The sequence below is a fragment of the Nematolebias whitei genome, chromosome 1 (genome assembly GCF_014905685.2).
Source record: "Nematolebias whitei isolate Nwh7 chromosome 1, NemWhi1, whole genome shotgun sequence".
Classification (NCBI taxonomy): domain Eukaryota; kingdom Metazoa; phylum Chordata; class Actinopteri; order Cyprinodontiformes; family Rivulidae; genus Nematolebias; species Nematolebias whitei.
In genome coordinates, this window is record NC_056498.1 from 13,968,247 (window position 1) to 13,992,047 (window position 23,801).

The 23,801-nt window shown below is 40.3% G+C and overlaps 1 protein-coding gene across 1 annotated transcript in view; it reads left to right on the forward strand.

The window, feature by feature from the left end:
* tbc1d14 (TBC1 domain family, member 14) overlaps positions 1-23,801 on the forward strand; it is an 85,305-nt gene that overhangs the window by 36,454 nt on the left and 25,050 nt on the right. The window contains exons 4-6 of the mRNA XM_037682480.1: positions 11,829-11,953; positions 20,296-20,378; positions 20,468-20,585. Of these exons, the coding sequence (XP_037538408.1) occupies positions 11,829-11,953; positions 20,296-20,378; positions 20,468-20,585 (326 nt within the window). The remainder of the gene's footprint in view (positions 1-11,828; positions 11,954-20,295; positions 20,379-20,467; positions 20,586-23,801) is intronic.

The window sequence follows — 23,801 nt, forward strand, 5'->3', positions numbered from 1 at the left end:
TTCTGTACCACAGACTGTACCCAGGGGAGGCCACACCTAGTCTGTATGGTTTACCTAAAATCCACAAACAAGGTGTACCTTTAAGACCTATTGTTAGCATGATTAACTCTGTCACTTACAATGTTTCCAAATATCTGGCGTCTGTACTCATCCCTTTAGTTGGCAGCTCAGAACACCACATACAGAACACCATGGACTTTGTAGATAAGGTGAGGGATGTCATCATGGAGACTGATGAAACAATGGTCTCTTTTGATGTCACATCACTCTTTACGTGCATTCCTGTTGATGATGCAGTAGAGGTGGTCAGTTTAAGATTAAAATCAGACACCACTCTGAGCAGCAGGACCACGCTTTCCACAGAACAACTGTGTCAACTCTTGAAACTGTGCCTGCAGTCAACCTACTTCACATATGGGGAGCAATATTATAGGCAGAAACATGGGTGTGCTATGGGGTCTCCAGTTTCTCCTATTGTTGCCAACCTGTACATGGAGGAGGTAGAAAAGAGAGCCTTGACGTCCTTTTCAGGGACACCACCAAGTCATTGGTTCAGGTATGTTGACGACACCTGGGTTAAAATTAAATCTCAGGAAGTCCAACATTTTACTGACCACATCAACTCTGTGGATAAATACATCGAGTTCACACGAGAAGATGTAAAAAATGGCAAGTTGGCTTTCTTGGACTGTGAGGTCTCAGTCTCTGATAGAGGACATTTGCAAACCGAGGTGTACCGCAAACCCACCCACACAGACCAGTATTTGCAGTTTGACTCCCATCACCCTTTGGAGCACAAGTTAGGAGTCATCAGGACTCTGTATCACAGAGCAGACAGCATCCCCACTAGCTCGGGAGCCAGGCAGGAGAAATCCTACACAAAACAGGCTCTAGAGCAATGTGGATATCCTAACTGGGCCTTCCTGAAAGCAGAGAAGAAACCCAAACAGGACTCCAGTCAGCCATCAGGTGAAAAGGAGGAACCCAGACCCAGACCAGTGGTCATTCCGTATGTTGAGGGAGTATCAGAGAAACTGAGACGTTTATTTTCTAAACATAAAGTCCCAGTGGCTTTTAAACCCCAAAATACATTACGGCAAAGACTGGTTCATCCCAAAGATCCAGTCCCCCGGCACAAACAGAGTAATGTTGTGTATGCTGTTCAGTGTCAGGAGGGCTGTGATCAGTCTTACATCGGGGAAACTAAACAGCCACTGGCCAAAAGGATGGCCCAGCACAGAAGATCAACATCATCAGGCCAGAATTCTGCGGTCTACACTCATCTCCAGGCCAGCGGTCACTCTTTCAAGGATGAAGATGTTCACATCCTGGACAGAGAGGAACGATGGTTTGAGAGAGGAGTAAAGGAGGCCATCTTTGTGAAAAGAAACCGTCCATCATTAAACAGGGGTGGAGGCCTCCGGGTTCAACTGTCCCCCTCTTACAATGCTGTGATTGCTAGTATCACTCAGCCCTCTGTGAGTAGTAAACAGCCATCAGTGTGCTAATGATCCATTGTTAGGCTGATGGTCCTTCTTGAGCATGTGATCAGCTGGTTTTGGTTGTCAGCAGCAAACTGGTTGATCCACTCTGTGCAGGTGCTATTTAAGAGACTGAGCTGAAAACAGCACCTCAGACTGAGGAAGTCTCTTGGATGAGAGACGAAACGTTTCTAGATTTTTTTGCTTTGTTTTATTTTTTGTTTTTTTGAATGTCCAGAGGACCAGATTTAACTTTTTTGGATAATGTTGGATAAGTTTTAAAGTTAGAATTAAATTTTGCTAACACAAAACATATTTCTTTTTATTCCTAGCTTTAAAGTGGATATTAAAGTGATTAATTTAAGTGATTGTTTAAAGTTGTTTTATATTTTATAAGGGGCAGATATAAGAATTTTTTCTTATTTCTGCACTCTTCATTCAATATTTTCTTTACAATGATTTTTTAAAAATGTTGTTTAATTTAAATGAATGAATAAATGAATTAAATTAAATAAAATGTTAAATGGCTTTAAACATCTGCTAAGTTCATGGCATAAACCAACAGACATGTTCCTGTTTTTAGTATTTTACATCACTTTATAATGTAGCTGTTTTTGTTTTTAATATAATTTTCAAATCATGTTTTTTATGATGGTCTACTTTTGTACTGATAAATATCTCCTCGAGGGTAAACTATATATTGACTGCAAGTATCAAGCTGAGAAATCCTTCGTTTTCTACAACTGATAGTGGTTGGTCATGAATCATGATGTTTATCAACTTCTCTGTAAACATTTGAGCTCCGTGGTTTCAACGATGTCTTCTTCTTGTTCAAGCCGAAGCAGGTAGTCTGATTTGGTGCAGCCGCGCTCAGTCTGTCCCTCCTCGGAGACGGGCAGACTGAGCGGGGCAGATTGGACGCGGCTGGCCGGTGTCGAGTCGCTTGTTTTGGATTGAGCAAAGAGCAGCGCCCCGCTGAAGCCATGGAGCTCGAATGTCCATCGTAAAACTAACTTTAACGTGGTTTAATGTGGCGCTATGGCTCTGCAGACATTTCACGTTGCTGTCTTGTTTTGTGGTGTTTAGTGTAAAATACTTCCACACAGTGGGCATGTTTAGATGAAAAGTTTGTTAGCTGTTAGCCACAGTGCTGCTAACTCAGCCCTCACGTTGTAGCTGGCTGCAAACTATGAAATGAATTTCCTGAATGTGAGGCGGGTCTTATTACTCTAAGCTCATGAGACACGCCGCCGTTCAGTAAATCCATTCCATAGTTTGAAGACAACATGCATCATGGATCGGAAATATCGGCAGGTGGATCGGAAAATCCGATACGTTAATTATGCTGGTATCGGAGGCCGATACCGATACTGGATCGGATCTGCCCCATCCCTAGTTTAAACGTCAACAATCATCTGGAAACAATCTAGCTTTTCCTATGTTGATTGTAAAAACATTATTTTGTTTACATGGTAATACTGTGATTGCTGTTTAGACAAGACCTCAAAATATGTTGAACCTACTGTAGTTTCCATGCCAGGTCACTGGCTGTCACTGTGATTTTTGTATATTTACCACCCACAGACACTTCAGTCTCAATTATGAAAACAGTTCAGTCCAGAATTCATCCATCCATTTATCTTTTACCTGCTTCTTCCTTTTTGGGTCACGGGGGTCACTGGTCACCATCACTGTGCGAGAGGTGGGGTACACCCTGGAAAGGTCGCAAATCCATCACAGGGTCACACAGAGAAAAACGAGACAAAACAACCCAACACTGTTCAGTCAGGTCAAATGGACGGTTTCTTTTTTTGCCGAGACGCTTCGCCTACATCCAAAGGACTTCATCAGTCCCAGGAGCCACAAACAAACTGGAGACGGCACAAACGGTATTCAGTTATCTGAATTTCTTGCAATTGATGGTTTTTTGCACATGCTCAAACAAATCCTCTTATAGATAAATTTCTGTTTCCCGTCAAAGCATACAAGTAGTTTCTGGAAAACTTCTACCCTTGAGATCTGAATTTTAAAAGTTTTGGTGTCTGAGAATTCACTCACTGTTGTTGTGTGGATGAATGGCTAAAATGGAAAAGTTCTGTTTTGATTCCACTTAAAAGCAGCGTTGTATAAACTGGGCCTCATTCACTATTTGATCTGTGCTGCTGAAGCTTCCCCTCAGGCAGCTTCCTGTTAGTCATGAAACAAGGCGAATCACCCTGCTGTGCCCTTCATCTCCACTTTACATTATTTAGCATGCTGACTATGTTTCCATGACGATTTAATGTTTAGACAATGTCAACACTGGAGAAAGGACAGTTTAAAATAAACTGTGGTGTAAAATAAATGTTTTAATGCTGACTTTTTGAGGCTATGTATCGTAATGCCTGACTTCTGTAGTCCCATAACCTCTATAGTTTACTATTTTAAAGGCCGTTAGCAGCAAGTCTGTGCAGTCAGACATGCAGAGCTTTTACATCTCTTCCATGAAATCTGAGAGCTCGGCTTAGTGCCAGCAGGACAAAGCATGTTTCCCTAGTTTCAGGTTATCATAGGATACAGTTGCTAACCCTGTGAAAAGCTACAACACAGAAACTCGGACACGTTGCTCACACTTCTGCTTTCGAGTGTTGTCTCTATGCATGTGTAACTTTGTACAGTGGCTGTCTTTAACAACTGGGCTTTCTTGTTTGTGTTGACCTACTATTTATTATTGAAAATATACCTGTATACAGCTACAGTACATGGAACCTGGAGGAATCAGGGTTTCATTTTATTTATTTATTTTTTTAACAAATACAGCCAAATACTCTTAATCAGAGTCAGCCCAAGGCATAAGCAAACTAAGCGTCTGCTTAGGGCCCCGGGGCCAGTAGGGGGCCCCCTAAGTGGAAGCACAGGTTTTAAAAAGTTTGTGAAGTACTGAGGAAGAAGTGACATAAACAGGTCAAATGTGTCAATTTATTCAACTTAAAAAAAAATTTTTTTTAACCATTTTACATGGTTTCAAGTATTTTTTTCATTTACATTATTTAATTATTTTCTTGATATTTTATTTTTTAATTTTGTCTGTTTTTGCACAATTTAATTTATTTTTATGCGTCTAAATTTTTTTATCTGTTTGTTGTTGATACAAATTACTACAAATTATTTTGAACATTACTGTTGCAGTTCTTTGGAACCAAAGATAATAAACCAGATGACACTTTTGCTGTAAAATACATTGTATACTGGTGTTTGTTTGTTTTTTTCTTTTATTACCTTAAGTACCACTAGATCGCATGTGTCAAACTCAAGGCCTGTGGGCCAAATCCGGCCCACCATAACCATTTCTGTGGCTCTCTACACCCTAGAGGTCCACAGAAACAGAACTTCAAGATAACTGTACTTCAGTATTACTTTACCAGTCAAATCATATCATTTCTTTATGTTTATAATGCCAAATTACTTGAAGAAGTCGTCGAATGCAGAGAAAGTTATATTTTACCAGTTTGTGAAGAGGTAGTTTTATCAATACATTCTGCCATGTCTGGCCTTTTGAGGACATTCATGAACTTGATGTGTCCAAACTGAAAATGAGTTTGACACCTCTGTATATAGGATAATATAAACAGGGCTGTCAGAGTTGCAATGAGTTTATGTTAGGTGGGGAATGATCTGATCATCTGACTGTTGATTGCAGTAATCCACATTATTATCAGAAACGTGGGCCCCAAACCAAATTTCGCTTAGAGCTCCATGGAGGCTTGGGCCGGCCATGCTCTTAATCATCTTTTTGTATACATAAGATGGATTTAAAGCCATAATTAGAAACATACTTGGAATATGAACTTGGTTTATATGAATATATTTTTATGAATATGAACATGATTTATTTTATGCTGCTGTGTTCGTTCGTACTCATCTGCTCACACAGACTCATGTTTGTGCTGCTGTTGTTCGGCGTATTGTTTTTGTACTATTAGTGCTTGGTGTATTCTTATCTTAGCGCATTTCTTAGTTCATATCTTAGATCTTATTTATCTTTTACAATTTATACTTTTGTTGGATATAACTGGGACCCTGTGTACACAATTTTGTTCCATTATATGTACCACATGTGATGAGAATGACAATAAAGAACCTTGACCTTTGATCCCACAGAGTTGAATAAGAATACAATTTTACGTACAAAATGGAAAAAGAGTTGGCATACATGATCAGAAATGTATATGCATTTTTTAAATTGCTCTTATGAAGTGTATAGGAAAAAAAAATAAATGAAAAATGTTATTCACTATATTGGCACAAGCTTTTTTTTTTTTTTTTTATCCTGTCCAAAGGACTAAAGGCCATATCTCACTGGGCTGTGGCAGTTGGAGGCTAGTTGACAGCCACAAATTGTAGGAAAATGGACAGCCTGAATGAGCAACATTGATTTGCCTTCATGTGGGTCCACCACTTGCAGGAGGGGCCATACGAGTTGGGTGCATGATGCCATGGGCAATGGTTGAAGGTGGGTGCCTTGGTGCTCTGACCCTGGCTTACCAAAGCTGGCTTTTGGGACATGGAATGCAACCTTTCTGGTGGGGAAGGAGCCTGCGCTTGTGCGTGAGGTTGAGACGTACTGACGATAAAGTTAGGCTCACCTTGGCACACAGCATCAGCTCTAGAACCAATCTCCTTGAGAGCGACTGGACCTTATTCCACTCTTGAGTTGCTCATGGTGAGAGGCACCAAGCTGGTGTGGGTCTACTCTTAGCCCCCCGACTTAGTGGTTGTGTGTTGGAAATTTCCCTGTTATGCCCCATTCGCACTGCCCCTAATAAGTCCCAACTCTGCGCAGCACGCCACAGAAAGAACCCTTTTGCACCAGTATTTAAGCTAATATTTTTAGCTGTAATAATACGGATCATACGAGCTGCTGACCTGTTAAAGCCCGCGAGGCCGGACCCCGAGTCCCGGCCTCACCTGCTCACAAAGGCCGGATTCGAGCCCTGGCAGGCAGGAGGACCGGGACGAAGGGTGTAAACATTTTTTTTTTAAACGTTTATGTATAAAAAATAAGTTTTTTTTTAATTTTTTATTATTTTTTTCATCAGTGAGAATTAAAAATAAACGGTGCCGGCTTTATCTTGAAATCCTGTTTTCACTTTGACTTTATTAAATAATCTGTTAATTAAAGTTAATTCAGCTGAAAAAATCATAAAAAGCCAACATTATTGGATCTCTCAGGAATATTTTCCTCAAACATGTTTAAAGAAGAGACACAGCCTTTGGTTCAACATTATTTGAACCCACAGATGTACAAATCACAAAACAAGCATTACACTTTAAATTAAAGCTAAACTTTAATTCAAAGCTAAAAATAATCTGTATACAAGAAACAAAACCACAATGAGCACAAATACATCAAATGATGAAGAAAAATATAGAATTTTAAATAGATGTCCTGATGCATGCTCTATAATCGAGGTAGAAAAATCTAAAAAAGTTAAGTCTGGTCCTCTGGACATTCAAAAAACAAAACAAAACAAAAAAAAAATGAATAAATGTTTCATCTTTCATCCAAAAGACTTCTTCAGTCTGAGGAGCTGTGTTCAGCTCAGTCTTGTATAAATAGCTATGAGCTGAATACAGCACCTCAGACTGAAGAAGTCTTTCGGATGAAAGATGAAACATTTCTTTTTTTTTTGTTTTTTGTTGTTTGAATGTCCAGAGGACCAGACTTAACTTTTTTAGATTTAAATAGAAATGTTTTTGTAGACTCTGGTTCATCAGATTTAATTCAGTTCAGTTTATTTATACAGCGCAAAGTCATAGCAGAAGTCGTCTCAGGGCACTGAACAGAAAAAATCATATATAAAAATAATAATTTAATATTATTTATCTGAGGAGCTTTGAGTAACTCATCGCAAAATTCTACTTAGCAGGACTTGGATTCTGGACACGCCTCCAGAATCGGTCCTAAAGTGCAGGTACAAATCCAGGCTGAGCTGAGTTGGGGCTAATTAGGAGCAGTGCAAATGGAGCATTAGATAGAACTCTAGTAGATAGAACCTGTTACACAACCCGTGTAGTTATGTGCAATACAGACCCTTTCCAAAAATCTAGAATATCATGGAAAAGTTGTTTAACTTCCATAATTCCATTCAAAAAGTTGATCTTTAATAGATGATAGATTCAGGGCCCACAATTTAAACGATTTCAAGCATTTATTTGTTTATTTTTACATAATTTGGGCTTCCAGCTCATGAAACCCACAAAAACAGGATTTTAAAAAATTGAATACTGTGGAGACATCAGGTCACATTTTGCAGGACATGAATGTTTTAAACTGAGTGTGACACACTGATCATCTACTAGACTCAAAGCACCTGCACAGGTTTCCCCAGGTGTCTTTAAATTGCTTCATTTTGTCTCAGTTCAGTTCAATATGGGGAAGACTGCAGACATAACTGGCCAGAAGACCATCACTGATACCCTCCATAGGATGGGTAAGCTACAAAAGTTCATAGCTAAGGAGTCTGGCTGTTCACAGAGTGCTTTGTCTAAACATATCAATGGAAAGTCTAATGGAAGAGCAAAATGTGGCAGGAGAAGATGCACCAGCAAAAGAGATGACTGTGGGTTTCAGCAGATTATCAAACAGAGAAGACAGGGCAGGGATCCAGAAAGAGTGGAATGAGGCAGGAGTCACAGCTTCAAAAACCACCACATTCAGACGCATCCAGGAGATTGGCCACAACTGTTGGGTTCCTCTGTCCTCTTTTCCGTTTAAGTAAAGTGTGCCTTTCATTTGGAAATCAAGGTCCAAGGGTTTAGAGGAAGAAGGGTGAGGAACAGAGCCCATACTACTTGAGGTCCAGTGTGAAATATCCAGTCAGTCATGATTTAGGGTACAATGTCCGGTGCAGGTGTTGGTAAACTCTGCTTTCTTAAATCCAAGGTCACTGCAACAGTCTACCAGAATGTTTTAGAGGACTTCATGATTCCTTCTGCCGAGGATCTGTATGAAGATGCAGATTTCATCTTCCATCAGGACCTGGCCCCTGCCCATGCTGCCAGAAGCACCAAAGCCTGGTTTAATGTCCATGCCACAGTGCTTGACTGTCCAGTCAACTCGTCAGACCTAAACCCCATTGAGAATCTATGGAGTATTCTCAAGAGGAAAATGAGGGGCACCAGACCCAACAACAAAGAAGAGCTGACAGCATCAAGGAAATCTGGGCTTCCATAACACCCAGGCAATGCCACAGGCTGATTGCCTCAATGCCACGTCGCATCGAGGCAGTGATTAAGACAAAGGGATTCTCAACCAAGTATTGAAGATTGACATCTTGTTTTGAAAGTACCATATTTTGATTGATTTGTTGTGATCCTAATTTTTTTTCTTTGCTGCAAAAACTGAATAGTGTGGTCGGATGTCTTCAAAATATTCTAATTTTTTGAAATTCTGTTTTCATGGGTTTCATGAGCTGGAGGCCCAGATTATGTAAAAATAAACAAATACTTGAAATTGTTTAAATTGTGGGCCCTGAATCTATCATCTATTAAAAATTAACTTTTTGAATGGAGTTATGGAAGTTAAAAAACTTTTCCATGATATTCTAATTTTTTGGAAATGGTCTGAATATATCATGTGCAATTATGCTTTTATATTACTACCTGTGAAATACTTTTTTATACTAATTTATCCTGCTTGCACTGCTATATTCTACCATGTTGTTGTTTACTATATATATATTTTGGACCTTTTAAATATTGCATTTCTTTTTCACTTTTTGATATGTTATTTTGTATCCTTATTGCATGCTTTAGTATTTCTTGTTTTTTAGCGAGTCATAATCGGTTCTTCTCATCCTGAACATTTCATTGCATTGTTGACCTTGTGTTAATCTTCATATGACAAACAACATAACATAGACGAGAGAGTAGCTTCTCTGCGCCTTTGGGTGGGGGGGTAATGGCTCTGACAATTTCCTGTGCCTACATGCCAAATGGAAGTCCAGAATATCTGGCCTTCTTGGCGTCCTTAATGGGTGTGCTGGAAGCTGCTCCAGCCGTGGACACTCTTATGCTGGGGGACGTAAATGCCCATGTCAGTAGCGACAATGTGATCTGGAGGGGCATGATTGAGAGAAATAGCTTCCCTGATCTGAACCCAAGCAGCGTTCTGTTGTTGGACTTCTGTGCTAGTCATAGTTTGTCCATTACAAACACCATGTTTGAACAATAGGGTGTCCATAAGTGCACTTGGCACCAGGACACGCTAGGTCATAGATTGAAGATTGACTTTGTAGTCATGTCATCTGATTTGCTGCCATTTATTTTATACACTCAGGCAACGAGAGGAACTGAGGTGTCAACTTATCAGCGGGTAGTAAACTGGATCAGATGGCGTATGGTGTACCTCTCCTTGATAAGCAAGGGATTAGCCAGGGTTGACATGTGTCAAGTGGCTTGGACCCCAGTAATAATTGCTCGCACTTCTAGTGAAACTTTTAGTTTGTGAGCAGTTTTTGTTTTCTATTCATCATAACAAGTCGAGGAACCCAGTCGAGTAAAGGAGGCCATCTTTGTGAAAAGAAACAGTCCATCATTAAACAGGGGTGGAGTCCTCTGTACTCAACTGCCCCCCTCTTACAATGCTTTTATTGCTAGTATCACTCCAGAGTTTGCTTTTTTTGGTTCGCATCAGAATTCGATTGCACATTCACCCCCCCCCCCCCCCCCCCCACACACACACACAAACGAACCAGACTTTCTAGACAAACAGGGTAGAGTTCGATTAAAGCAAACTAAACAGGGCTGGTGTTAATGCACCCTTAGTTTAGTTGGTTTGAGAGAGGAATAAATGAGGCCGTCTTTGTGAAGAGAACCCGTCCATCATTAAACAGAGGCATCTATGCTCAACTACCTCCATCTTCCAATGCTGTTATTGCCAGTGTCACTCAGCGCTCTGTGAATAGCAAACAACTATCAGTGTGCTAATGATCCATTGTTAGGCTGATGGTCCTCCTTAATCATGTGAACAGCTAGTTTTGGCTGTCAGCAGCAAAACTGGTTGATCCATTCTGAGACGGTGCTATTTATAAGACTGAGCTGAATACAGCACCTCAGACTGAAGAAGTCTTTCAGATGAAAGACGAAACATTTCTACAATTATTTTGCTTTGTTTTGTTTTTTGAATGTCCAGAGGACCAGACTTAACTTTTTTAGATTTTTCTACCTGGATTATTGAGCATGCATCAGGATATTCGTGTAAACCATTTCAATATGGCAATCAGGACAATAAATAGAAAATTTATCAAAGTAGAAAAAGCTATATGTTCAAGATCAATGTTGCAAAGGATTCTAGTAAATGGTTAAAGACTGGAGCTGGCTGCAGGCCACCAGACCTGGAAACCCCCTCCAGCCCACGTCTCTCCCCCCGGCTCGAATCTCCCTCAGAAGTGGCAACTCACAATATCAATAAATCAAGAAAACGTCAATTCGGTTTTATCAATTATTAAATCAAGGCAGAAAAAGGTTACAATTTACAGCGCTGGACTCTCCGGTCTGTGACGCGTTCACAAACCCGGAAGAGCCTCCATGTCCCATGTCATTACTCATTTATAGGGTCCTGGACTCCTCCTTCGCAGAAGGGGAGCTCAACCTGTCAGTGTATGAGGGGGTGTGACTAAATGTGATCTCAATGGATCTTATGTGGTTCTGATATGTTAGGAAATATGAGACGGTGCTTCAAAAGCCTTTCTACGTGATGTAGCAAGCAGATTAAACTCTGTTCCTTGACAGATATTGAATCCCAGGGAGACTCTTTTTTTAGAGTTGCTGGCCCAGTTTAACCCAGTCAGAACCGGGTCATAATTTCATTATAATCCCATCTCTGAGCAGATCAAAACCATAGGACCAGTCTAAAAATATCTAACAAAATCCCAAATACAAGTGGCATGTTAAAAATACACATTTTAGCATTCAAATGAACCTCAACTCACCTTGGTGCCCCCAGCAGGCACATGGAAATTCACAATACTGAATAATTTTGTAATCACGTGCTCTTATTGTTTACCCCTTGCAGCAGTCCTATTCAGTTGGAGTTATGACTAACCATTAGCTCATCTGTCCTGTTGAACACAAACTATATTTCTCCAAATTGAGGTTGTTCAAGGAGTTCCAACAGGCAGGATAATAGTTAACTTTTCCATGGTATCTTACTGCAAAGTAGCTGACCTTTCCCTTTAACACATGTTTTGCCAGTCGCACAAAACAAAGCCAACATGAGACTGGATGACAAACTAGTTGGAGTGGCTGTAGTTGTGCCTTTTGTTTTTGCTCTTTCTGTATCTAAATCTGCATGTTTGTCCTCAGGAATATGAAATAAAGAGCAGCAGACCTGGACCTGGTAACCCGACTTCCCCCAGGCAGAGTGTGAGAAAGAACCTGGACTTTGAGCCACTCTCCACCACTGCACTGATACTCGAACACAGACCTGCGTATGTACAAACACACACACACACACACACACACACACACACACACACACACACACAGGCTTACTATGGACTCTTGAACCTTTTTACTGTCAAAATCAACCAGCTGTTTTAAGCCACACAGTAACCAGAACATCAGTTGTTTTCTTTTCATCTTCCTCTTGTACTTTTTCCTTCAGACCTTCTTCTTTTGCCTAATCATTAATGATGATTCAGCACATTTCCAACTTATCTTATCTGTTTGTATCACAGTCGGTAAAAGAGAAGCATTGCTGAAAATTTAATGGGCCTTCCTAAGCCAGGCTCCATTACACTGGCTTTTTGTTTTCTTCCTCACCCCTTCATGGGTTGTTAGCAGGTAAATGCAGGGGTTCGTTTTTCTCTGCTGCACATGAAAACGAACAGTACTGACGCGCACCACGAGTTCAGTTTTTAGCTGCTTTTCATTAGGTTGCACACAAACTGATGTGCTTATACAACTGTCTGTTTAGCAGCAGCTTTCTCTGGTACATAAAAAAAAATCTGTTATGCTAATATTTATATTTCTCCACATATTGTCTTCTAATAAATAGTTGCTTTCATGGTTTAATCACGTTGGGAACTTGGATCAAATTGAAATGGGCAAAATATCATCACTGTCGGGCAGATCCCTTCTGTCTCCAAAAGCTAGATAAACTCTGTATGGTCAGATTCTGTCAGTGGATATGGTCAGATAATTGCACTGTTGTTAACTGTAGGTCTTTTGTTGATTAATTAAAGAAGACAAACCAGCTCTGTATTCAAGAGGAAATGCAACTTTCACAGTATTTTGCTTGGTATTCATGGAATTATTGGGTCAAGTCAAAAGCTTTTGTGTTCACTGGATAGTCCTCTATAAAACCACAGACAGATGTCACGTGTGCTTAATAAAGTTCATTCATGTAAAAACAGTTGGGCTGTCCTCTACAGTCATCATTATGTGATGTTAAAAACGTTGAGACTTGAGTTTGTACTTCACTGGGTTGCGACTGTTGGAGTCTAATTGAAGACACATACATTTAGGAAAATATAGAAGTTGTCACTTGTGTAAATTGCACAGAAGTGGTACTTAGCTTATTTATGTACACACATAACTGCTAAAAATGTGTTATGTGCAATTTTATTTTTGTTGAGTCACAAAGTGTCTTAGTTACAGGTCCTTCTCAAAAAATTAGCATATTGTGATAAAGGTCATTATTTTCCATAATGTAATGATAACAATGAAACTTTCATATATTTCAGATTCATTGCACACCAACTGAAATATTTCAGGTCTTTAATTGTTTTAATACTGATGATTATGGCATACAGCTCATGAAAACCCAAAATGTCTGTCCCAAAAAATTAGCATATTTCATCCCACCAATGAAAGACAAGTGTTTTTAATACAAAAAACGCCAACCTTCAAATAATCATGTTCAGTTATGCACTCAATACTTGGTCGGGAATCCTTTTGCATGAATGACTGCTTCAATGCGGCGTGGCATGGAGGCAATCAGCCTGTGGCACTGCTGAGGTGTTATGGAGGCCCAGGATGCTTCGATAGCGGCCTTAAGCTCATCCAGAGTGTTGGGTCTTGCGTCTCTCAACTTTCTCTTCACAATATCCCACAGGTTCTCTATGGGGTTCAGGTCAGGAGAGTTGGCAGGCCAATTGAGCACAGTAATACCATGGTCAGTAAACCATTTACCAGTGGTTTTGGCACTGTGAGCAGGTGCCAGGTCGTGCTGAAAAATGAAATCTTCATCTCCATAAAGCTTTTCAGCAGATGGAAGCATGAAGTGCTCCAAAATCTCCTGATAGCTAGCTGCATTGACCCTGCCCTTGCTAAAACACAGTGGACCAACACCAGCAGATGACATGACACCCCAGACCATCACTGACTGTGGGTGATTCACACTGGACTTCTGGCATTTTGGCATTTCCTTCTCCCCAGTCTTCCTCCAGACTCTGGCACCTTGATTTCAAAATGACATGCAAAATTTGCTTTCATCCGAAAAAAGTACTTTGAACCACTGAGCAACAGTCCAGTGCTGCTTCTCTGTAGCCCAGGTCAGGCACTTCTGCCGCAGTCTCTTGTTCAAAAGTGGCTTGACCTGGGGAATGCGGCACCTGTATTCCATTTCCTGCACACGCCTGTGCACGCTGGCTCTGAATGTTTCTACTCCAGACTCAGTCCACTGCTTCCGCAGGTCCCCCAAGGTCTGGAATCGGCCCTTCTCCACAATCCTCCTCAGGGTCCGGTCACCTCTTCTCGTTGTGCAGCGTTTTCTGCCACACTTTTCCCTTCCCACAGACTTCCCACTGAGGTGCCTTTATACAGCACTCTGGGAACAGCCTATTCGTTCAGCAATTTCTTTCTGTGTCTTACCCTCTTGCTTGAGGGTGTCAATGATGGCCTTCTGGACAGCGGTCAGGTCGGCAGTCTTACCCATGATTGCGGTTTTGAGTAATGAACAAGGCTGGGAGTTTTTAAAAGCCTCAGGAATCTTTTGCAGGTGTTTAGAGTTACGTTGTTGAATCAGATGGTTAAGATAATAGCTTGTTTAGAGAACCTTTTCATGATATGCTAATTTTTTGGGACAGGCATTTTAGGTTTTCATGAGCTGTATGCCATAATCATCAGTATTAAAACAATTAAAGACCTGAAATATTTCAGTTGGTGTGCAATGAATCTGAAATATATGAAAATTTCATTTTTATCATTACATTATGGAAAATAATGACCTTTATCACAATATGCTAATTTTTTTAGAAGGACCTGTATGTCTTATAACTCTTATAAAAGTCTTATAAATAGCACCTTCACATAGTGGGTCAACCAATTTGATGGTGCTCAGATGGTTTCTGGAGTCCACCCTCTCTACGCCTGTCGCGATAAACAATAAATCAATTAATCGCATGATGAATGAAAATTATCAACCTCATTTTCATTTATCGGCTTTATCGTTTCTTTGTGTCTCTCTTTCTACTGAAGACACTGGATGACAAAAGACTCAACTCTGGTGCTCTTCACTGACCCCTCCCTTTCTCTTTTCTCTTTAAAATCTGTTTTAACTTCCAAAATTGTGTTTTTGGATCGTTGAAAGCAGCTAAGCTGAGAAGCTAAGCTACGAGCTAAGCTAACAGGCCAACCTAGAAAAAAAACCTCTGTCTTGTCGAAGCTCCAAAATTCACAGTTGAAACCCTCGTGCCTTTGTGTAAAAAGTTGTTTTTCTCTGCAAAAAGAAGCTGAGGACTTGTTTACTGAGTTTTTATTAAAAGCTTTGAGTGAAAAATGCTAAAGAGCTCAAACTACACCGAGTGTCTGCCATTTTGAGAACCAGAAAAAAGGAAAGAGTGCCCGTGTCGCGTCAAGGGACCTTCCTCCAATTTTTCTTAAAGACACGCTGCTCGCTCCCTCACTATCCATCCTTCGGTTCCAACAGTCTTATACTGCCATTTGGTGATCAAAAACAGGTACTACCATCAAAACAAATTAACCAACATTTCTTCTTAAATTTGACAATAGTTGCTCATTATTTTCAAATTTCAAACAATATTATAATTTATCGCAATAATTTCAGAGACAATCGCCCAGCAAAATTTGTTATTGTGACAGGCCTATCCCTCTCCCCCGCCGACTCGTTTGAAGCAGTCATGACCAAAGTGGTTCATCAGGTTCCATTGGGATAAATTAAAAAGGGTTCGAGAAGGGTTCCTGACACCTGCTAGACAAAGTAGTGGATTTAGTCTGCATGTGTTTTAAACCATCTTTTTTGTTTGCTTTCATTCAACCTTTATTTAGACAGGTTAATCCCATTGAGCCTCAGGGACTCGTCTCATTATCAATATTATCTGCAAGTAAACCAGACCTGATGGAGAAAATAGGTGAAAGTTTTGTTGCAGCTACTGATGTAAAGTGAATCATGTTAGAGTGGATTATGAAGGCTTCTTTTAGTTGGCAGCAAATAAGACTACAAAATGTAACTAACCAATGATGTGGAGGTGCCAATATTAGGGCATTAACAGAGTACTCGAGTAATCTACACATTGATTGCTAGGACATCTATCGAGGTTAAAAATTTAACATCGAGTATCCGTAGTGACGTCATATTATGTGACCACCGTATGACCGTAGGGGGCGGTGTTGCACTGTTGCAGGTCACAGAGTATGGTGTAACACCGGGTCCAATCCACCGAACCAGTTTCAGTTAAGTTTCGTTTTTGACGTGCTGCACGTTTCTTCACGTTTGCAGTTTAATAATAATAACTAATAGTTTAGTTTTTCCTGTGACTTATTTGCAGTATGATAAATGTTAGGAGCATAACATAACAGCATTACTGTTTTTCTTATACATTTTATTGTCGGATGTAACTGGGACCTTGTGTACATAATTTCGCTCCACCACATGTACCACATGAGGTGCGAATGACAATAAAGAAACTCTGACTCTGACTCTGACTCTGATAATATACGCTCCCAATGTTTTGTTGGTCTTTTTTTTTTTTTTTGTAAATAACAACCTTTTTTTTGCGGTTTTATTTATTTATTTATTTTTGTATCTTGAGATATATGACGTCATCAAATACTCGAGTTCTACTCTGATTTTATTATGTTAATGTCAAGTTAAAAATTATATACTCGTTCAACCCCTAGCCAACATGTAATATTGTATTCAGAATAGAACACAAATCACAGATCAAAAGTTTAAACTGAGAGAATGTATCATTTTAAGGGAAAAATCTGTTGTTTCCAAATTTCATGGCATCAATAAATCCCCAAAAAGTTGGGACAAGTCCATTTTTACCACTGTGTGGGATCCCCCCTTCTTCTTACAACACTCAACAGACGTCTGGGGACAGAGGAGACCAGTTTCTCAAGTTTAGAAATAGGAATGCTCTCCCATTCATGTCTAATACAGGCCTCTAACTGTTCAATCATCTTGGGCCTTCTTTGTCACACCTTCCTCTTTATGATGCGCCAAATGTTCTCTATAGGTGAAAGATCTGGACTGCAGGCTGGCCATTTCAGTACCCGGATCCTTCTCCTACGTAGCCATGATGTTGTGATTGCTGCAGAATGTGGTCTGGCATTATCATGTTGAAAAATGCAGGGCCTTCTCTGAAAGAGATGACGTCTAGATGGGAGCATATGTTGTTCTAGAACCTGAACATAGTTCTCTGCATTAATGGTGCCTTTCCAGACATGCAAGCTGCCCATGCCACAAGCACTCATGCAACCCCATATCATCAGTGATGCAGGCTTCTGAACGGAGCGTTGATAACAATTTGGGCTATCCTTGTCCTCTCTGGTCCGGATGACATGGCGTCCCAGTGTTCCATAAAGAACTTCAAATCGTGACTCATCTGACCACAGAACAGTCTTCCATTTTGCCACACTCCATTTTAAATGACCCCTGGCCCAGTGCAAACGTCTGAGCTTGTGGAGCTTGCTTAGAAATGGCTTCATCTTTGCACTGTAGAGTTTCAGCCGGCAACGGCAGATGGCACGGTGGATTGTGTTCACTGACGATGCTTTCTGGAAGTATTCCTGAGCCCATTCTGTTATTTCCTTGACAGTGACATTCCTGTTTGAGGTGCAGTGACGTTTAAGGGCCCGTTGATCATGAGCGTCCAGTAGAGTTTTACGGCCTTGACCCTTACGCACAGCGATTGTTCCAGATTCTCTGAATCTTTTGATGATGTTATGCACAGTTGATGATGATAACTTAAAAGTCTTTGCTATTTTATGCTTGGTAACACCATTCTGGTATTGCTGCACTGTCTTTCTGCGCAACAATGGTGGAATTGGTGATCCTCTTACCATCTTGGTTTCTGAGAGACACTGACACTCTGAGAAGCTCTTTTTATACCCAATCATGTTGTCAATTGACCTAATTAGTGTTAATTGGTCTTCCAGCTGTTCGTTATATGCTCAATTTCCTTTTGCCAGCCACTTACTGCTACTTGTCCCACCTTTTTTGGGAGTTGTTGACACTGTGAAATTTTGAATCAACATATTTTTCCTTTTAAAATGTTTCATTTACTCAGATTAAACTTTTGATCTGTCATCTATGTTATATTACTAATAAAATATTGACATTTGCCATCTCCACATCATTGCATTCAGTTTTTATTCACAATTTTAGTGTCCCAACTTTTTTGGAATCTGGTTTGTAGTACCTGTAGAATGCAGTAAATATTTATTAAATTAGTACCATTGATTTTTATTGGTAAACACTTTTGTTAACAACTGCTGTTTTTAAATGTACTTTCTAAATAAGTTTGATGTGATTTCTCCTCAGCAGAAATATGAGGGAGAACAGCCCCTCCCTCCTTGTTCTTCTTTTTCTTTTCCTGTGTCGTTGTCTCCTCCGCTCCCATTCATGCCCCTGTTTAAGCTAAAATGAGATACTGGTATTTAATCACATATTTACCATACACATATGTATTTTTTGACTTTTATTTAAATATGTACCAGTCTTGACTGACTGCTTTAAAAATAAATCTGACGACTTCTCCACCGTTAAGCTCTCATGGACGGAAGGTGAGGGGGAAGACTTCTCCGCCTCGTGTTCGGATGTGACTTTAAAGTGAGATCCTGGTACTTAAATGCATATTTATCAGCACAGAAAAATGTCACACAGAGAGAATTTTAAAACTTTTATTAAACATGTAACAGACTTGACTGCTTTTGTCTCCAATCCTGACCATCGACACGTTGATGCAGCTTATGGGCTGCAGCCGTTTCCTCCTTGACAGCCGATAGATCGCTTTTAACATGAAAACTGTGTCATAAGAAATTCTCTGCGCGTTTTCCATTATCGTTGAGCAAATGAACAGGTCTGTGCATTAAGCGCAAAATACTATAAACACAGGAACGATCTAAGGAAATTAATTCACGTCTATCTTGGAGGATGGTCCTCGAGAGTACCTCATTGGTCATTCAGGTTAGACTTCTGGTCACATGATGACAGAGTGGGTGGAGTTATGGTTTGGTATTTGAAACCATGAGCAAAAGTCGTGTATCTGATGTCTTGAGGGCATTCTCTCTGTGTCACAAACACCTGCCCCCATGAGGGGCGGGGTACTGAGAGCCACAAGTGCCCAGCTCTGTCAAAGGAAAGTGTTAGTGGCAGGAAGCTACCAAGAGAAAGCAGGGAGTCCTTCAAAATACAATTAAAAAATGTGAATTTTGAAAATTTTGAAAAAAATGTATAAATAAGACGCTCCTGTATATAAACTGTGGGATACAAAGTGTGAGACAAAAGTAGCAGCTTGTACAACGGCGATAATCTCTGAGAAGCAGCTAGGCTTAATTAATAATTTAAATCCTTTGGGTAGGATCTGTCCCTCAGGGTTTTATGTAGCTTGTCATGGTATAAAGAGTTATTTTTTTATTATTATGGACAAGTTACAGGACTAAACACAACTAGAAAGTTCCTGGAGAAACTTTGATGGGGACTGCCTATTTATTATTAAAGTAGAATTAATAATAATAATAATTATTAATTAATAATATTAATAATTATTAATATAGCATTGATTTATTAATTATATAAACTATTAATATATTTGATAATAATATTGATATTAATAAGTAATATTAAATATAAATTATTATTAATAATATTAATGTTATTATTTGTAATTATTAAAATGAATCATTAATCATTTAGTTTTTTTTTTTACTAATTAATAACGGTAATAATAGGTGATAATTGGTGCCTTCCATGCATGTTGAACCAAAATGGCTCCCGACGTTACTCAGTTTCTTTGAAAAGTTTTCTCTTCATTTCCTATGGGAAATTTGTCATTTTTGTTAGCAAAATATGTTGCCATGGTAACGCCAATTGCCAATAAAATTAATAGCACACATCTCGGGGCTGGGCCTGTCGTTTGGAAATAACTTTTGTAGGGGTCCACTTTGCGGTTTGGGCTGCATTAAAGCTGAAAAAGATACGCTTTTCAGGTGTAGAATAATAAGTGGGCAGTCACCAACTAGTTCCTGGAGTGGGTGAAATATTGCGTCTTTGTTTGCAAATTACTTCGCCATGGTAACTTGAAATGCCAATAAAAGTAATAGCACACATCACAGGGCCAAGCCAGTCGTCTTGATATAACTTTTGTGGGGGTAGTCATTGTGGTTCGGGCCGCATTAACGGAGATAGAAATGTAGACTCGCTTCCGAGGTGTAGAATAATAGGTGCGTCCCCAATAAGTGATTCTTCTCCTCTAATCTATATGCTACAAGGTCTCTGATCATAAATAATACAGGTAAAACTCAAAGATCTCATGGCTGCTCACTAACCCATTCCCTGTCTATGCCTGTTTGTTTTTTTCAGTAATTTGCCTGCCAAGCCTGCAGAGGAGGCCCAGAAACACCGACAGCAGTATGAAGAGATGGTGGCCCAGGCCAAGAAGAGAGGTTGGCTTCCTGCTCTCCACTGCAACCTTTTTTTTCTTGCTCTCATTCGTGTTTCTCTATTTATGTATTTAACCACCTGCTTTCTGTAGAGTTGAAGGATGCTCAGAAAAGGAAGAAGCAGCTGGAGGATCGATGTAAGCTTGAAGAGAGCATCGGAACAGCAGCCCAGGTGTGGAACCAGGAGATCTTACCCAACTGGAGTACAATGTGAGCACACCTCCAACTCACTTCATTTACAGAGATTTTCTTTTTCAACAAATAAGCAAAAATATCAAACATCATTTTTTTTTCACATTGTCATAATGGGGTGTAGAATGTAGAGGAAAGAAATGAATAAAAATTGGAATAAGGTTGTAACAAAATGTGGAGAAAGTGAAGCCCTGTGAATACTTTCTGGATGAAATGTAAGTTAAGTATAGTTCCATGTCTGCACTGCTTTCCCTTTGATACATTTTAGATTATTTATTATTTTAATATATTTTATTATTTTATTATTTTAATTAGATAATTAGAATTAGATCGATAAGAGTAGTAAATGTTTTTATGGGGATGTCAGACCTGTTTTGTTGTGTTGACATGTTATGAGTGATGTGCTAAAGTGTGTGAACAACTCAGTCTTTTCCATGAGCATGTTTTGGGGTGGAGGGGTGTTCTGGACAAATGACGAGGTGCAGTTACTGCTGAGTTGACATTCTCACAGTCTTGCCATGATAAGGCATCACTGCTGAAGGCAAACAAAAGCAGAGCCGGCAAAGATTAAGAGACTGGGTGGACTGTGGGCCCAGTCTGACTCCAGGCTGAACTGGGTTTAAAATGCATAAGAGGTCTGAACGTAAATGTAATCTTCAAAAGTGGTGTGTGTGCGTGCACGCACACACACACACACACACTGCCTGGCCAAAAACAAAGTCGCCACCAAAGAAAAGGTCATACACTAATATTTCGCCGTTAGCTTTGATTACAGCAGCACTGTGGCATTGTTTCTATAAGCTTCTGCAATGTCACAAGATTTATTTCCATCCAGTGTTGCATTAATTTTTCACTAAGATCTTGCACTGATGACTAGACACTAGGCATGATGGGTGCATCACCTTCCTCTCTTCTTACCCTGATGCATGCATCACTCTGGAACAGGGTAAATCTGGACTCATCAGACCACATGACCTTCCATTGCTCCAGAGCCCAATCTTTATGCTCCCTAGCAAATTGAAGCTTTTTTTCCAGTTAGCCTCACTGATTAGTGGTTTTCTTAAGGCTGCACAGCTGTTCAGTCCCAATCCCTAGAGTTCCCTTCACATTGTGTGTGTGGAAATGCTCTTACTTTCACTATTAAACACAGCCCTGAGTGCTGCTGTTGTTTTTCTTCTATTTGATTTCACCAAACATTTAAGTGATCACCAATCACGATCATTCAGGATTTTTTTTCCGGACACATTTGTTCCTCGAAGACGATGGGTCCCCACTATCCTTCCAGTTTTTAATAATGCGTTGGACAGTTCTTAACCCAATTTTAGTAGTTTCTGTAATCTCAGATGTTTTCTCTGCTTGATGCCAATGATTTGACCCTTCTCAAACAGACTGACATCTTTTCCACGACCACACAATGTGTCTTTGACATGGTTGTTTAAGAAATGAGAAGCAACTCATTGCACCAGTTGGGGTAAATAACTTGTTGCAGCTGAAATTTAATCACCCATGCAGTAATTATCTGATAGGAGGCTCATACCTATTTGCTTAGTTAAATCCAGGTGGAGACTTTTTTTGGGGGGCCAGGCAGTGTATGTATACATGTATACGTATACACATACATTAGTCCCTCGCTACTTCGCGGTTCGTTTATCGCGGACTCGCTCTATCACAGTTTTTCAATATGAGATTGGACATGACACACAACTGGCTGATTCATGGATGAGCCGCACGATCGGCATGGAATTTTTATCTAAAATAAATTATTTAAAATTATTTAGCACCTGCTGTGCTTTTGTGCAGCTCATACGGCAGGATAAACTTCCTGCTGCAGCTGATCAGCTGTTCAGCGTGCAGTGCGGAGAAGTGGGCGTGGCCAAGAGCGCTTGCAGGTGTCGAAGAGCAGATGAGGCAGGGAGCTGAAATCATGACCTTCTGTGCTCTTGTAGAACATTTAGAGTTTAGAAACATTGTTTAGGATATGGCAAGTGTGGAAGGGGTTTAAAACGCCTTCATATACACTACATTGTCAAAAGTATTTATTTGCTCACCCATCCAAATTATTGGAATCAGGTGTTCTAATCACTTCCATGGCCACAGGTGTATAAAATGAAGCACCTAGGCATGCAGATTGTTTTTACAAACATTTGTGAAAGAATGGGTCGCTCTCAGGAGCTCAGTGAATTCCAACGTGGAACTGATAGGATGCCACCTATGCATATTCCACAGTCAACTGTCAACAGTATTTTAAGAAAATGGAAGTGTTTGGGAATGACAGCAACTCAGTCATGAAGATAGGCCACGTAAACTGATGGAGCGGGGTCAGCGGATGCTAAGGTGCATAGTGTGAAGAGGTCGCTAACTTTCTGCAGATTCGATCACTACAGACCTCCAAACTTCATGTGGCCTTCAGATTAGCTCAAAAACAGTGAGCAGAGAGCTTCATGGTATGGGTTTCCATGGTCGAGCAGCTACATCCAAGCCATACATCACTAAGTGCAATGCAAAGCGTCGGATGCAGTGTTGTAAAGCACACCGCCACTGGACTCTAGAGCAGTGGAGGCACGTTATCTGGAGTGATGAATCGCACTTCTCTGTCAATCTGATGGACGAGTCTGGGTTTGGCGGTTGCCAGGACAACGGTACTTGTCTGACTACATTGTGCCAAGTGTAAAGTTTGGTGGAGGGGGATTATGTTGGGGGGGTTGTTTTTCAGGAGCTGGGTTTGGCCCCTTAGTTCCAGTAAAAGGAACTCTGATTGCTTCAGCATACCAAGACATTTGGGACAATTCCATGCTCCCAACTTTGTGGGAACAGTTTGGAGCTGGCCCCTTCCTCTTCCAGCATGACTGTGCACCAGTGCACAAAGCAAGGTCCATAAAGACATGGATGGCATAGTCTGGTGTGGATGAACTTGACTGACCTGCACAGAGTCCTGACCTTAACCTGATAGAACAACGATGGGATGAATTAGAGCGGAGACTGTGAGCCAGGCCTTCTCGTCCAACTTCAGTATGTGACCTCACAAATGCGCTTCTGGACAAATAGTAAAAAATCCCCATAAACACACTCCTAAACCTTGTGGCCTTCCCAGAAGAGTTGAAGCTGTTCTAGCTGCAAAGGATGGACCAACGTCATATTGGACCCTATGGATTAGTAATGGGATGACACTGAAACTCATGTGAGTCAGGGCAGGTGTGCGAATACTTTTGGCAATGTAGTGTGTGTATATATATA